Source organism: Ochotona curzoniae, unplaced genomic scaffold (assembly GCF_017591425.1).
Source record: "Ochotona curzoniae isolate NIBS_2020 unplaced genomic scaffold, NIBS_Ocur_1.0 contig_2692, whole genome shotgun sequence".
NCBI lineage: Eukaryota > Metazoa > Chordata > Mammalia > Lagomorpha > Ochotonidae > Ochotona > Ochotona curzoniae.
Window position 1 is genome coordinate 14,665,230 of NW_024465556.1, and position 16,278 is coordinate 14,681,507.

Below are 16,278 nucleotides of genomic sequence, written 5' to 3' on the forward strand. Positions count from 1 at the left end.
GTTGGAGACTTACTGTGTCTCTCGGTCTCTATGGAGTCCCTGGACGAAGCTGGCACCAGAACAGGTGACAGAAAGAACCTCCCTCAACATCAGGGTCCCAATGCTCAAATCAGTGACTGAAGTTTGCGAAGCTCTCAGGGGACCTTCGATTAGATGGCCTGGGGCAATGCAGTGGTCAGGGGAACTTGGCCTTGCTAATTCGAAGGTATCTGGGATGCCTGATAGGAGAGGCCTTGCTCCCTTGTGGGTAGGTAGGTGCTTGGGGCAGGCCACAATCCCCAGCGTGGAGGAACAGAAGCAGCTCTGCTTTGAAGGCATAGCCATGGCATACTGCTTGATGACAGTGCCCAGGATACACTGGTCTTTATAGGTCATCTAGTGCCATTTCGAGGAAACATGTGAGTCATGGGGTGTGTAGGGTGGGTGGGGAACATCAGGACTAAGTCCTCCTGGCTTCCGGAGCCAAGGCCGCTCCTCTGGATACAGACAAGTGCGTTCTAGACCCAGGGGAAGTGGCCTTGGATAAACTGGAAAGCTGTTTGGAGGAGGTACATTTCTGGCCCTACAGCCAGGTAGGTTTAGCAGTGAAACTGGCCAAGGTATTTTTTTTTTTTTAATTAACGTACTTGAGAGTCTGTCAATTATCAATCATCTATCTGCTTGCTGGGGGAGTTCCCCAGAGGTCTGCAATGCTAAGGCTGATGCCAGGAGGTAGGTATCAATGCAGGTCTCACTGATGGGGAGAAGGACTACAGTGACTGACATTCCCTCCTGGGGTGTGTATTGGCAGGAAGCTGGAATCAGGAGCACTGGCTGGCACTTGTAGCCAGGTACTTGGATGTGGGACATAGATGACTTCACTGCTGGGCAGAACACCGGCTCCCAGCTGCTCAGGTTTTGGAAACCCCATTCTGCCCTGGAGATTCCTCCTTCCTCCACTGTCATCAGCTGAGTCTCAGCTGTGATTCTGTGTAGTGAGATCCCTTGGCCTAGAGTCCCTGAGCCAGGTTCCCTTGGTGACCTCTAGGACCACTGTACTCCTGTGCTCATCAGTGAGAGGAGGTGGCCAGCATGCTCCACCAATTTATAGGCTGTGGTAGAACGGACAGAAAATTTCTCCCCTGAAATTGGAGACTTTAAATCTATTGAAATGAATTCTCCAGAGACAGAATCATAGGAGAAAGAGCCTGCACATTTAGTAACATGCACACATGTGTGTGAACCATGTAACAGATGGAACTTGGGGCAAGCACTTATCTGGTGACTAGGATGCTGGTTAAAATACCTGCATTCCGGGGCCCAGTGGCATGGCCTAGCAGCTGAAGTCCTCGCCTTGAACGCGCCAGGATCCCATGTGGGCACATGTTCTAATCCTGGCAGCTCCGCTTCCCATCCAGCTCCCTGCTTGTGGACTGGGAAAGAAGTCAAGGACAAACCAAAGCCTTGGGTTGACAGACCAAAGCACCCACATGGGAGACCCAGAAGAAGCTCCAGGCTCCTGGCTCTGGAACGGCTCAACTCCGGCTATTGTGGTCACTTGGGGAGTGAATCATCCGACGGAAGATCTTCCTCTCTGTCTCTCCTCCTCTCTATATGTCTGATTTTGTGATAAAAAGTAAAATTAATCTTGGGCCCAGCGTGGTGGCCTTGTGGCTAGAGTCCTCACCTTGAACGCCCCAGGATCCCATATAGGCGCCGGTTCTAGTCCCGGCAGCTTCACTTCCCATCCAGCTCCCTGCCTGTGGCCTAGGAAAGCAGTCAAGAACAGCCCAAAGCTTTGGGACCCTGCACCCATACAGGAGACCTGGAAGAGGTTCCTGGCTCCTGGTTTTGGATGGGCGCAGCACTGGCCGTTGCGGTCACTTGGGGAGTGAATCATCGGACGGAAGATCTTCCTCTCTTTCCTCCTCTTTGTATATCTGACTTTACAATAAAAATAAATAAATCTTTAAATAAATAAATAATAAAGTAAATCTATTTTTTAATAAAGATTGATTTATTTTTATTTGGCATCCCGGCTTGTTCAAGGACCCCCAAGCTGCCAAGCCACCACACCAGGCCCAATAAAGTAAATCTTAATAAATAAATAAAATACCTTCATTCCAAGTCAGAATGCCTGCGTTTGGTTCCCGATTCCAGCTTCCTGCTATTGCAGACCCTGGGAGATGGTGCTGACCGCTCAAGTGACTGAGTTTCTGTAATGCATGTGGGGGACTGGGATTACTGTGTGCCCTACTGCTCACACAGAGCTTGCCATTGAGTAGACTCACAATGATTGGTAACTTTTACACTTTTTAATAGAAAATGGGGAATTCCTCGCTCTGGATCTTGGAGGCTCCAAGTTTCGTGTCTTGAAGGTGCAAGTGTCTGCAGAGGGGAAGCGAAATGTCCAAATGGAGAGTCAGTTCTACCCCACGCCCAATGAGATCACCCGTGGGAATGGCTCAGAGGTACCCTGTGGGTGGCAGGGCAAGCCCTGGCCACTCTCAGCTGACCCTACCTGAGCCCTGTGTCCTGTGCCTTCTTCTGTCTGCAGCTGTTTGAGTACGTAGCTGACTGTCTGGCAGATTTCATGAAGACTAAAGACTTGATGCATAAGAAGTTGCCCCTTGGCTTCACCTTTTCTTTTCCCTGCAGGCAGACTAAGCTGGAAGAGGTAAGCCCCAGCCAGGGAGGGTGGAATGGGCAGGATTGGAGGTATGAAGTAGGTGGAAATGGGCTTGCCAGGAGTCAGGCTGGGCACAGGGCAACTGCAGGAGTTTGCTATTTGATTGTCTTCTTTTGTTAAAGTGAAGTGGCAGTGCAAAGCAGCTTGGTAACACAGTGACTTTGATTTTGCACTCAGCATGAGCACAGCGTGAGGAAGTGGCGTGGTTTTTCTCAAACCTTGGTGAACATCCTCAGAAGTGACTTAACCCTGGTGCCAGATGTCCTCTGTGCTTTTGTACCCTTGTTCCCAATTTCACAGGTAGCTTTGGAGAGCAGGTGCTGGGTTGTAATTCTCTCACCCTGTCCCCCATTTAGAGCTGTCACTAGCAGAGTGTGTTACACTTATAGGGGATCCATGGTTGTCTCATGATTGAAAGGTTCAATCGATCATTTATTTGGTTCCCTGAGTGAAGGTTTGCCATCAGCCGTGTAGAGGACAGGCTGAGGTTTACTTTTGAGTTCTTTTATAAGGACCAGATTGGGAACCCAGTGGGTTTGGAATGTTTTGATGAGACTGAGGGCAGTTTTGCTGTGGGCAGGAGAGTGAGCAGGGGAACCGAGGAGCAGGCCTTGAAACTGGAATCTCTGGTACAGGCGCCAGTTGTATACCTCTCATCTCAGTTCAGAGATGACCCCAGCAAGAAGAAAATACTCAAGCTCTATGGAAGTTAATTTGATGTTGAGAGTCAGGTTTAAGTGTTTTAGGGGTGTGTATCAGGGAAAGTATATGGCATGTCTATCAGGATTTTGGCATTTATCCTTGCCCACTGCCCACCAGCATCTTTCAGTTGTAATAGTGGCAACACCGTGCCTTGGATGTTGCCAGTGTGCCGCGTAGCTGTACTCTTTTTTTGTGCATTATCTCATTAAAGTCCTCAACCAGCTGGAGGAGATAGATAGGAATATCTCATTTTTCTAACATTAATTTTTATTTAATTTAGCTCACTTATTTGAGAAACATAATGACAGAGACAGACAGTTCTCACCCACTGCTTCACTTCACTGTTTCCAAGAGTTAGGGCCAGGTTTGACGGAAGTCAGGAGCCCAGAACTCAATCTAGATTTTGCATAGGAGTGACAGGAACCCAGTTACCTGAGCTGTGACTCTTGCTCTTAAGGTTCTCATTAGCAGAAAGCTGAGTCAGGAGCTGTAGCCAGATATCAATTCCAGGCACTCTGATATGAGCTGTAGATATTTTAACCAGCATTGTAATCATTGCTCAATGCCTGCCCTTGTCACCATTTTATATTTGAGAAAAATTGTAGTTCAAGGGGTGGGAGACTTCCCAAGGCCACACAGCCAAGGGTGCCTTGACCCAGACTCAAAAATTCTTTAACTACACTTTGCTTAAAATGTGAGCCGGTGGTTAAGATACTGCTTGGGATACCTGTACTCATATTGGAGTGCCTGGGTGTGATTCTTGGCTCTGTTTCTGATTTCAGTTTCATGCTAGTGCACACCTTGGGAAACAACAGGTGATGGTTCAGGTACTTCATCCCTGACTCCTACATGGGAGACTACATGGAATTCTGGGCTCTGACGTTTGATCTGACCCAACCCCATTGTTTGAAGCATTTGGGAGATCTTTCTACCTGTCTGTTTAAAAAAAATTTTTTCTAATTGTTTTTTAATATCAGCAGATTCCTGAAAATCCTTTGACCCATTTTGTGTTCTATTGTGATAAGGATTTTTCATAACCTCTAATCTAAGGAAAGGAACTAGATTATACTGAAGAGAGAAAGGCTTCCTCTCATCAAACTCTTGTTGAAGTATTTGTACTTCCTAAAATTTCTTGCTAAGTGGAAAAGCTACATCTAGGGGAAAACTCCTTTCTAGCTGTAACTGAATGTGACAGTTCACTCTCCCTCTTGTTCAGTAATGGAGTCTGCTGAGGCAAACTGATGGTTGTAGATCAGCAGGAGAGAGGCACAGCAATCATACACACTGGGAAACGGAAAGGAGGGCTCCATGGTTGAGTCTAAAACACCCTCTTCACAGGGAGAAAGACATGGGGCAGTATGGAAGATACGTTAGGGAAGATGTACAGGTCCAAGGCTGGGATAATAATTAGCTACTGTCAGGAGTGGAGCTGAGTCGAAATCCAGGCACTCTGATATGGGACGTGAGTAACTTAACAGGTGCCTTAGCTGTTAGTCCAAACACCTGCTCCTACTTTTACATTTTTGAAGTAGAGGGACAGAGAAGTCTTTGTGTGTTTTCTAAGGATAAAGCATAATGTTTTTCGAGGCAAAAAAAAAAAAAATAGAGTATAGAAATAGAAAATTTCAGAGAAGAAACTGGAAACCACCTCTGCCCACAACGTGGAAGGATACTACTGGCATTGTGGGATTTTCCTTCTAGCCATTTCTGCAACAAATGCTGGTGTTGTGCCCTCTATTTACAACTGGTTTCCCCCAACTTGACATCATATGACAAGCGTTAGTGCTTTCCTTTTCCATTTTCTCACCCCGAGTCCCAGCATTGTTTCTGGGTGAAGCCACTGTGTTACAGCTGTTTCTGGTCTGTGTCACCATAGCCTGGGAAGGTGACAGTTGGGAAGGCTGCCACATTGCAGTGGCATTGCACAAGGAGAATGCCTGTTGGCATCAGAGAGCATGCATTGCCACCAAGCAGTGTCCTTCACTCCCTGAGACCCAGAGCTGGGTCCCTCCTCGCCCATTGTGGGGGAGTGCATAAGGGGTACTTGAGCAGTTTGTGAACTTGGGCTCAGCTGCTCTTGACTGAACAGACTTGAGCAATCCTGTTAACCTCCTGGAGCCTTTCCTGTCTGGAAAATTTCATAACTATTTGCTATTTCAGTCATGAAACTGGGTGAACATGATTTTTTAAGCAATTGACTGATAATACAACTTGAGAACTATTTCTCCAAGTTGAAATTAAGTTCTGGAGGGAACTCATGTTCATTGTTCTGTGGACCTGCAAGACACATGTGGGCCCAGCAGCGTGGCCTAGCAGCTAAAGTCCTCGCCTTGAACGTTCCAGGATCCCATATGGGCACCGGTTCTAATCCCGGCAGCTCCACTTCTTATCCAGCTCCCTGCTTGTGGCCTGGGAAAGCAGTCGAGGACGGCCCAAAGCTTTGGGACCTTGCATCCGTGTGGGATACCTGGAAGAAGTTCCTGGCTCCTGGCCTCGGAGGGGCGCAGCACCGACCATTGTGTTCACTTGGGGAGTGAATCATTGGACAGAAGATCTTCCTTTCTATCTTTCCTTCTCTTTGTATATCTGACTTTGTAATAATAATTAAAAAGACACATGTTCTGTACATGTAATATGCAGTTACCATGCCCTGGTATTTTCTTCAGATTGTTCCTGGTTGGGAAGGAATTGTTCATGTCACAAATGAGTAAACACGCCATCATGTCTCATGGGCTAACTTTTCAGCAGTTGCTCTTTGTGCCACCATAACGTTTCAGACAGCTCAGTTGAGAGTTACAGAGGTGTGTACATGTTTGGAAACGACCTCTGAAGCAGTCCCAAAAGAATTGGGAAGCACTGTAGAGAATGGAGTTGGAAATGCTCCGTGAGAGAAGACATCCATGCCTGTGTGCTATGTCACGTGGCCTGGGCCTGCTGTGTTCCCACAGGGCGTGCTGCTTTCATGGACCAAGAAGTTCAAGGCACGTGGTGTTCAGGACACGGATGTCGTGAGCCGCTTGACCCAAGCCGTGAAGAAGCACAAGGTGAAGGTTCCCTCTCCCAGTCCTAGGCTCTTGCTCTAGCTGTGGCTGCCAGGAAGAAGAATCCTGGAGGAAGGGATGGGAGGGAGCCTCCTGCTGGAGTCCAGATGTGGCCATTTGTGTAAGCCCACGGGTGAGCCTGTTGTGGCTGCACACCCTTCCTTTCTCCGAGGCTGCCTTAACCCTCCCCCATCTCTGGAGAATGTGGAGAGCTGCAAGCTGTGTGTAAACCTTCCCACCTCCCTGAAGCTTCAGAGATCATGTTTCCTAATCTGACTCCATTCTACTCTGTTTCACTCCCCCCAAAATCTCTATGGAATGTATCTTATGATAATTGAAGTAACTACAAAAGCAAGACCTTGGTGAGCTGAAAAAAAATACAAAAAGAAGCCCAAATTGCTTATTATGTTAAGAGCAAGAGAACATTTTTTTTCGTAGCTTTTTTCTCTTTAAAGCTGATCATGTTCGTCTATAGCCTGTGCTTTTCTCCTACTGTTTTCATTTTACTCAAAAGTATTCCTCTAAACCTTTGGGAACCCTGTTGCAGTGACTCAGGTTGATGTGGCAGAAAGCATGGCCAGGCCATGGCTGAGGCTGCACCTGCTGGCCTCACTGTCCTGGTGGGTGGGTCCTCCCAGGGTAACTGTGACTGCAGTGATTTCTGAGCGTCTCTCCTGAGGGCCGCACAACCCCTGGGATGCTTGATCACATTTTCATTGCCCAGAGACCCTCAACACAAAGCAGGAGGAGCACGGGGTACCTCGTTTAGCTCCCTCCAGGGCTCTCTCCTGCCTGTTTCTCTTGGAGAAGCCCAGGAGGCAATGTCCCTGCCAGCCACTTTCCTGGTACTCACTGCCTCTGTAGAGAGAGATTCCCCACTCCCTGCCACATGCTGACCCCTCTGGGACTTTGTGTCCAACAGGACATGGACGTGGACATCCTGGCCTTGGTCAATGACACTGTGGGGACCATGATGACTTGTGCCTATGATGATCCCTACTGTGAGGTTGGAGTTATCATTGGTGAGTCAGCAGGGCTTTTGGGGGTGGAGGAAGGGGCTGATCTCGGACTTTGTTCCAGCCAAATCTATAGGGAGGACACAGGCCCCATGTCCTGGGGAGGAGCAGCACAAGGAGATGGACAGTTAAATAGGTTGGGCATCCCTCACATGAAATTCTGAACTTTAAAATGCCTGAACTCCAAAACTTTTATTTAATTATTATTTTTATTATTATCATCATCATCCTTGAGCGGCAAAGATAGAGAGATCTTTCATCTACTAGTTCATTCCTTGAATGCCTGCAGAATCCTATAATGCTGATAGGGGCAAGTTCACATTTCAGCTGCTTCATATCTGATCCAGCTCCCTGCTAATGGTCCGCGAAAGCAGCAGAGGATGGCCCAAGGCCTTAGGATTCTGCCATCCATGTGGGAGACAGGAAGAAGTTTTCTGGCTCCTGGCTTAAGCCATGGCTGTTATGACCACTTGGAAAGTGAACTAGGAAATAACAGATCTCTGCCTCTGTCTCTTCTCTCTCTCTCTGTAACTCTGACATATAAATAAATTAAATTTCTTTTAAAAGAACAACACAGCACATGGGGGTATGGTTGAAGGTGAGTAGATGAGGTGGTGGTGCCCTCCTGGGGATATCAAAGCAGGGACCTCAGAGGAAGGGAGTCCCTCCCAGAGGAAAGGAGAAACCTGTGGTGTCTGGGATGGGATGAGATTGGGTGCCCACTGGAAAATTGCACAGGGCCTTGGGACACGGTCACTGAGAGGCCAGTGACTGGTACCCCAAGAAGAGCCAGGAAGACATTGGAGGACCTGGGCTAGGGATGGATGCATGGATGTGTGTTACAGTGCTTGTTTTTACTCTGTTTTGTTTTGAGCCATGTGCATGCATGTTTACACACACACATACACACAAGCACACAAAACGCAGCAGAGACTAAAACAGAGATGGAACTCCCATCTACTGGATCATTCTCCAGATGCCCAGACTAGAGCTGAAGCCAGGACCTGGGAAGTCAGTCCAGATTTCCCACACGGGGACAGAGACCCAGTTTCCTGAGCCACATCACTGCTGTGTCCTGTGGTCTGCCTTGGCAGGAAGCTAGAGTCAGGAGCCAGTACTGGGTACTAAACCCAAGTACTCCAGTGTGGGGTGTGAGTGTTGTAACCCCCAAGCTGGATGCCTGCTCCTCTGCATCTTTTGAAGGCTCATTTTGACTGTGGTATGGGGCTGGTATTGGGAACACAAGTGAAACATGGTGGTCATCAGTGGTTAGGCATTGAGTGGGGTGGGTGTGCTTGGGACCTGGAGCAGGCAGGGGCTAGCTTGTGGATGGTCTCAGGCCTGACTGGATGGGACAGTCTGCAGGGTCCAAGAGGGTCGGTGGGGCACACACACACACAAAACACAAATGGATCTGATCTGCAGGCTGTTTTTTGACATCCTTCCCCTCTCCTCCCCTTCTTTACTATAGTTGGGGGCGGTTTTCTGAGTTGCACACTCTTCCTTTTCAGCAGCACCTTCCTGAGCCTGCCTTCTCCAAAGGGACCCTGATGTTCCTTCTTGTCCCCTGGAGGAGCCGCTTCCTCAGAGTGGGACAGTCACCCAAGGCTCCTTGCTGCTTTCCCCTGCATGTATCTTTGCCTCTAGCAGCTGCAGTTTGGGCACCAGACATAAACAAGGCCCATTCTTTTCTGAGAAAAGCCTTTTCCACATGTCAGAGTCTTGTTACTGTCACCACAATCCAATTTTAGAACATTTCTGTCCCAAAGAACCTGTGCCCATTTGCAGCTGTGCCTCAGCACATAGCATGGGAGACATTTTCTTGGAGTGCTTTTGAGTTGCAATGTTGGCTTGTTGCTGTATGGATGACAGCTCATCACTGTCTAGGATAAGGGGGAACTTTTGCTGGTAACACTGATGGCAGGCTGTGAGGGAAGGATATTTTTAGTCTTCAGTAGAGAAGACTCTTAATAGCTTCAGGAAGGTATTGAAGCAGTTACTGTGGATGGGAGGAAAAAAGTATTTATGTTTACAGGGTCAGTTCATCTCACCTGCTCCTGTCAGTGTACCAGCGACTCCTGCATCACTGACTCCATTCACAACAGCTGGCCCTCAGTGCCCTGATGGATGCTTTATCCACTCGTCCTCTCCAGCCAGGCCAGATCTGAGAACTGTTATTTTGCTAGGAACTATTTGGATGTGTGCACCATAACTTGCAGGCCACAAACAACGGCTTAAAACTCAACCTACTACAGACTTGCTGAATGTCAAGTCCTGCCTGCCATTGCCTTGGCAGAACCACACCAAGTGGTCTCATGCACCTTGTGCAGCCATGAGCCAGATATTCCCCTCCACCCAAATGCTAAGGCCTCCCAGAGGTGACTGCTAGACCTGTGAGTAGAGTGGAAGCTCCTATGGCCCTCGTAGGAGAAAGCCAGACTGCTGAGGTCTTACTGTGTCCCTGCCTGACCAGAAGCCTTTCTCTCCTATGTGTTCTGTCTGATCCCTTGTCTAGGTACTGGCACCAACGCCTGCTACATGGAGGACATGAGCAACATCGACCTGGTGGAGGGCGACGAGGGGAGGATGTGCATCAACACAGAGTGGGGGGCCTTTGGGGACGACGGGGTGCTCGAGGACATCCGCACCGAGTTTGATAGAGAGCTGGACCTTGGCTCACTGAACCCAGGGAAGCAACTGTGAGTGTCATCTTGCTAGATTCTGGGAATGGCACTGGGTTGTCCCCACTCTCTCCATACCCTTGGTGTCTGGGAGGGTCTTGTGATGAACCATCCGTCACTGTGTGTTTATAAGGCAAAACTTTATTCCAGTTTCATAGAACAGGTGAGGAAATCAAAGCCAAGGAAATGGACTGATGAGGTTGTATTGGCCTGGAACCTTGGTTTCTTTTCATTCAGTACATCCAAAGTAGGTGTAAGGTACTAGAGACAAGGGTGTGAATCCAAGGATGTGAGTACCCTGTTTGCTGCCAATCCCTGCCCTACCCTCATCCCGTCTTCACCGGCACTGTAATTATCCAGGTGCTATCTATCCAGCCTTAAGAAAAAATCTATTTATTTATTTAGAAGGTAGAGCTAAAGAGGCAGAGATGGAGATAGAGATAGTCTATCACTGGTTCACTCCCCAGATGACTGCAGTGACTAGAGTTGGGCCAGTCTGAAACTAGGAGCCAGGAGCTTCCTCCGTATCTCTCATAGGTGCAGGGACCCAAGCACTTGGGCCATCTGCCACTGCTTTCTCAGGCATATCAGCAGGGAACTGGATTGTAAATGGATCATCTAGGGACTTGAATCCATGCCCTTTCGGTATGCCAACAGTATGGAAGACAGTTTTACCAGCTACCCCACAGTGCTGACCCCTGTGTGTCCAGCTTTTACCTACATGCTGAGCTCCCTGGAGGCAAGCCATGAGTTCAATTTTTTTTTTCCTTTCCATTCCCCACACGGTATCTAACACATTATTACAGGATCAGTATTTGTTGAATGAAAAAATGTTTTCTTAAAGATTTATTTTTATTGAAAGGCAGATTTTACAGAGAAGATATAGAGAAAGTTTTCTACCTGCTGGTTCCCCAAATGACCACAACAACCAGAACTGAGCTGATTTGAAGCTAAGAGCCAGGACCCTTCTTCAGGTTTCCCACTTGGGTGTAGGGTCCCAAAGACTTGAGCCTTCCTCCACTGCCTTCCCAGGCCACAGGTGGACAGCTGAATTGAAAGTGCAGCAGCTGGGACATGAACCAGTGCCCATGTGACAAGCTGGTGCTACAGGATAGAGAATGAACATGCTATGCCACTATGCTAATCCTGAAAAAAGGTATTTTTTGAAAAATTTAGAATAATCTCAGATTTCTAGAAAATTTGTAAAAATAGTACAAAATCTCCCACATTTTCTCTTCACTCAAGTTTCTCAAATGGCAATTTTTTCTCTTGACTGATTCCTGTATCCTTTGACACGTTCCCCTTGCTGTTGGACTAGATGTTGGTAAGGATGTAAGCATCACCTTTCCTGAACCATTCGAGAGTGGCAGGTGTAACATCTCTGCACCCTTAAATACCTCAGGACACATCATGTGAAAACAAGAGCATGCTCTTATATAACCACACCACAGTCATTAAGAGGAGGAAATCAATGCTGCATTCTAAGATCTGAGTTACAGACTTCATCCATAATTCACCAGCTGCCCCACTAACGTCTTTTATGAAACAAGAACAAAAGCAAGTGTCCCGCTCTGGGCTCAGGTCCAGGGTCACGGGGTGCATTTCACCACTGCGCCTCTTCAGCCGCCTGCAGTCTGGAGCATTTCCTTGGCACCTCTTTGTTTTCCATGACCTCCAAGCGTGCAGGCCACTGGGTTTACAGAATGCCTCTCAGTTTGGATCAGTCGCCAGTTTCCTCGTGATTAGATTCAGGTTCTGTACTTTGGCGCAGCAGCGTCGTGCATGTGGTGTGTGTCTGCTGCTGTGTTACTAACGGTGACTCCTGTCCCACAGGCAAGGACATCTTCAGCAGGTTTCTCCACCTTGGGTCCTGCCTGTTCCTTTGGTCTTGAGCTGGCGCCCGTTACAGGGATGTTGAGACCTTGTTGGTACTGCGTGCCTGGGGGAGCCTCTGCTCCTTTCAGCACCATTGATGAGTTTCTGAACCTGTCACTCCTCCATGTTTCTTGGTTGTTATTCTGCTATGCAAGAAACCACTCCTATGGTGTGGGTTCTTTATAAGTAAGTTCTAATTTCTTCTTGTTTTTTCTTAAATATTTACTTACTTTTATTTGAAAGGCAGATTTGTAGAAGGGGCAGACACACAGAAAGATTTTCTACCCACTGGTTTACTCCCCAAGTGGCCGTAATGGTCAAATTGGAGCTGATCTAAACCTGGAAGCCCCTATGGGTCTCCTGTATGGGTGCAGGGTCCCAAGGCTTTGGGCCATCAGCTGCCTTCCCAGGACAACGCAGAGATCTGGTTGGGAAGTGGAGCAACAGGAACATGAACCAGTGCCCATATAGGGTGCTGACACCACAGGGTGCAAGGGTTGGCCTGTTGAGTCACGGCACCAACCCCTCTTGTTTTGATTAACAAATCTTTTCAGTTCTGATCAAAGGAAGCCTTTCCAACCAGCTTCTGTGTCTTTTTGACATGTCCCCATTGCCTTTTAATTTTGGGCACAGTAAAATGTGTCACCCTCATCTCACATTTGCTTGGTCCCAGTTCTGGAATCATGCATGTTGCAGAGACACTCTAGTAAATAAATATTTTAGGTCCCTCCCAGCAGCAATGTAGAAGCCAGGACTGTCCACCCAAACAGCACCTTCCTGCTTTGGCCGTACTTGCTTCCAGCACATGCTGATTTTCCTGGTGATCTGAGCAGTCATGTTCCAAGGACATGGTGCCTACACTTGTAATATTTCACTTCAAAAAAGTCCCATTCCCCTAAATCCAATCTGAATTTATTTGATCACTTCTGCTTTTTTTTTTTTTTAATGTTTTAAGATGTTTATGGTGGACTATATTAGGTTAATTGTAAAATAGATTTTCCTTGATTTTCTGTCTTATTGTATTTAGTGAAAGGGAAGTATATTCAGGGGTGGACAGTGTGATAAAGCAGGTTAAATCACCACTTGAGATGTTCATGTCCCCTGTCAGAGTGCTGACTTGAGTCCTGGCTGCTCTGCTTCTGATTCAGCTTCCTGCATCTTAGGTGGCAGCTCAAGTATGTGGGTCCCTGTCACCCATGTGGGAGACCTAGATGGAGTCAGTTTCTGGCTCCTGGCTTTCATCTAACCCATCTCTTGGCTGTTGTCAGCATTTAGACATTGAACCAGTATTTAGATCTCTCTCTTTCTTTGTCACTCTGCATTTCAAGTAGATAAAAGAAAAGTAAGCAAAAGAAAAATTGCAGGGCTGGGCACAATAGCTCAATTGGCTAATTTCCCCTTGCAAATTCTGGGATCCCATATGGGTGCTGTTTCATGTCCCAGCTGCTCCACTTCCCATCCAGCTCCCTGTTTGTGGTCAAGGAAAACAGTAGAGCATGACCAAAAGCCTTGGGACTCTACACCCAGATGAGAGACCCGGAAGAAGCTCCTGGTTTTGGATCAGCTCAGCTCTTGCCATTGTGGTCATTTGGAGAATTGGCCAGTGGATGGGAGATCTTTCTCTCTCTCCTCTCTGTAAATCTGCCTTTCCAATAAAAACAAATAAATCTTTTAAAAGGAAAGAAAATATGTGCCTGGGCTGGCTGGCGTATAGACTCAGAGTAAAGGTGTTGACACCCTTGAGGAGTATTCTGTAGAATTTCTCCGATACTGTCCATGCTCATCTCACAGATACAGTGCGTTTGTCACTTGGATAGAAGCATGGTGTAGGATTGGAAGCATCTGAGTCAGAAGTTGGATCTGCCATGCTGTGGCTTGGGTGATCTGGGGAAAGTTCTTGAAATCTGTGATGTTGAGGTCACCTGTGCTGTGAGGACGGCACCTCCATAGCCAGGGATGATTTGAGATCAAGATTCATGGAAAACAGGTTTTTGTGAGCAGGAAGGAACCTTAACTCTTCTCTGGCTTAGACCTCTCCTTTATAAGCGAAAGGGTGCAGCTCAGACAGAGGAGTGGGCCTGCAAGGGCAGTGGGCTCCAGCAAGCTGGAATTGGGCTCAGGCCTCCCCATCAGCGCTCCTGACCATGCCTGCGGCTCCTGCTCTTTGGGCGGTGATGCTGCACCATCAAGGGTATTCCTCCCACTGATTGATCTGTCTGCTGAATCATAGGTTTGAAAAGATGATCAGTGGCCTGTACCTGGGGGAGCTCGTCAGGCTCATCCTGCTGAAGATGGCGAAGGCCGGCCTCCTGTTCGGTGGTCAGAAGTCCTCTGCTCTCCACACCAAGGGCAAGATTGAAACACAGCATGTGGCTGCCATGGAGAGGTGAGCCACTGGCCACATCCTTCTGACCTTGACTCTGTGGCGTTCTGGGGGTAGGCTCAGGGTGGTGAGACAGCAGTGGGAGGTTGTCCCCCTTCAGTAAAAGAATTTCAGAGCTGGTCATGGCTGCAGATGGACCAACAGTTTCTGCTGGGACCCAGGCAACACATTGCTGTTGGTTCTGTCAGCCAGGAATTCTGCTTCTGAGATAGCTACCTTCCTGCTCCCTGAAGTGGTGAGTTAGAACATTGTTAGGGTCACAGGCCGCTTGCTGGATGCTTCATCTCCCAGCTGCAAGCTTATGCATGATGTTACTTACAATATCAGAGTATCCTTGGGTCCCTTTGAACCCATTAATGGAACTCTAGTTACAGACTTCCTGCTATCGTAAGTCTTCTCCATCAGGGATCATGGGGGATAGCTTTGGCCAGGGATCCCTGGAAGGAGAAACTGGAATGGTGAGCTGGCTGGCCCCAGTTATCAGGGTTCCATTCCTTAGTTTCAAAGCCCTGCTATTGCACTAAGCTTTATAATTAGTTTAGAGTCTGTGTCTGATCCAGTCTGGGTAAGGATGGAGCTTCTCTGAAAGGCCATGTATTGTCCAGTGTGGTTACACTTATGGGTTCTGTAATCTAACTGCCTGAGTTAAATCTTGGCTCTGGCACTTACTTGCTGGGTGACTGTGGTCCAATTACTCAACCTCTCTGTGGCTCGCATTCCTCGTGTCTGCCAAGGGCACTGCTGGCACTCCCCACAGGGTTTTTGTGAGAATTCACAGACAAGGGCCTGGTACGTAGTGAGTGCTCTGTGAGTAGTGGCTGCTGTTACTGGTGCTGATGTTGTTCCTGGCTTGTTGTGCTACAGCCTGTGGATTGTTCACAAACCTGAGAACTGGGAGAGCTGGGGTGCCCACAGAAGGGAGAAGTGTGGCCCTTTCACCCGTCTGACCTCTCCCCTGGCAGGTATAAGGAAGGCCTGGCGAACACCAGAGAGATCCTGGTGGATCTAGGTCTGGAGCCCTCTGAGGCTGACTGCATTGCTGTCCAACACGTCTGCACCATTGTTTCCTTCCGCTCGGCCAACCTCTGTGCGGCCGCCCTGGCAGCCATCCTGACACGGCTCCGGGAGAACAAGAGGCTGATGCGGCTGCGCACGACAGTGGGCATGGATGGCACGCTCTACAAGATCCACCCTCAGTGAGTGCCACCTGCTAGCCCACACTTCCACTGACGGCCTGCCCTGCAGTGGTAGCTCAGCATTCCCTTTGCCCTGTGCTGTTTCTCTAAGCAGCTGGGGTCACCCATCAACTGTTGATTCTGAGTCTGCAAGGGAGTAGGTGAATGCAAAGCCCGCATTCCCGTGACTGGGGGCCCATCTTTACAGGACTGTTCTGCTAAAGCTGACTGTCTAATGAGGAAGGCCATTGTGTCCAACCCTCCCTCCATCTCTCCATGTGTCCACTCATCTGTTCATCCACATGCATGTTCCTTGTGTCTGTCCATCCCTCTGCCATCCAACCACCCCTCCATCTATTCACATGTTCTCCAATCTGCCTTTTGTTTTCTGTATCCATCGCCTATCCTTCCATCCATTCATGTGTCCATCTCTCCCTCCTCCATCTACCCATTTATCCATTCACATGTCCCTTCCTCCCTCCCTCCGTCCATCATTCCATCCACACGTCCATAGGTCTGTCTATAGAATCCACCTGCCTGTCTGCATCTCCATCCATCCTTGTGTGCATCTGTCTATGCATTTATCCATCACTTACTGTTTGCCTACTATGTGATAAGACTAGAAAACAAAGCACACCTAACTGTAGATGGAAAATAGGGATGGCAGGTTGCCAATTCACATGAAAGCTCTTGGTAAGGAAAAGGAGACTTAGAGGAAGGAAGGTAGAAGCTCCACA

General features: G+C 48.2%; 1 protein-coding gene across 1 annotated transcript in view; it reads left to right on the top strand.

Annotated features, from left to right (window-relative positions):
• HKDC1 (hexokinase domain containing 1) overlaps positions 1–16,278 on the top strand; it is a 35,856-nt gene that overhangs the window by 6,468 nt on the left and 13,110 nt on the right. Inside the window, exons 3-9 of the mRNA XM_040976075.1 lie at positions 2,302–2,450; positions 2,537–2,656; positions 6,319–6,414; positions 7,334–7,433; positions 9,943–10,126; positions 14,214–14,369; positions 15,329–15,562. Coding sequence (XP_040832009.1) covers positions 2,302–2,450; positions 2,537–2,656; positions 6,319–6,414; positions 7,334–7,433; positions 9,943–10,126; positions 14,214–14,369; positions 15,329–15,562 — 1,039 coding nt within the window. The remainder of the gene's footprint in view (positions 1–2,301; positions 2,451–2,536; positions 2,657–6,318; positions 6,415–7,333; positions 7,434–9,942; positions 10,127–14,213; positions 14,370–15,328; positions 15,563–16,278) is intronic.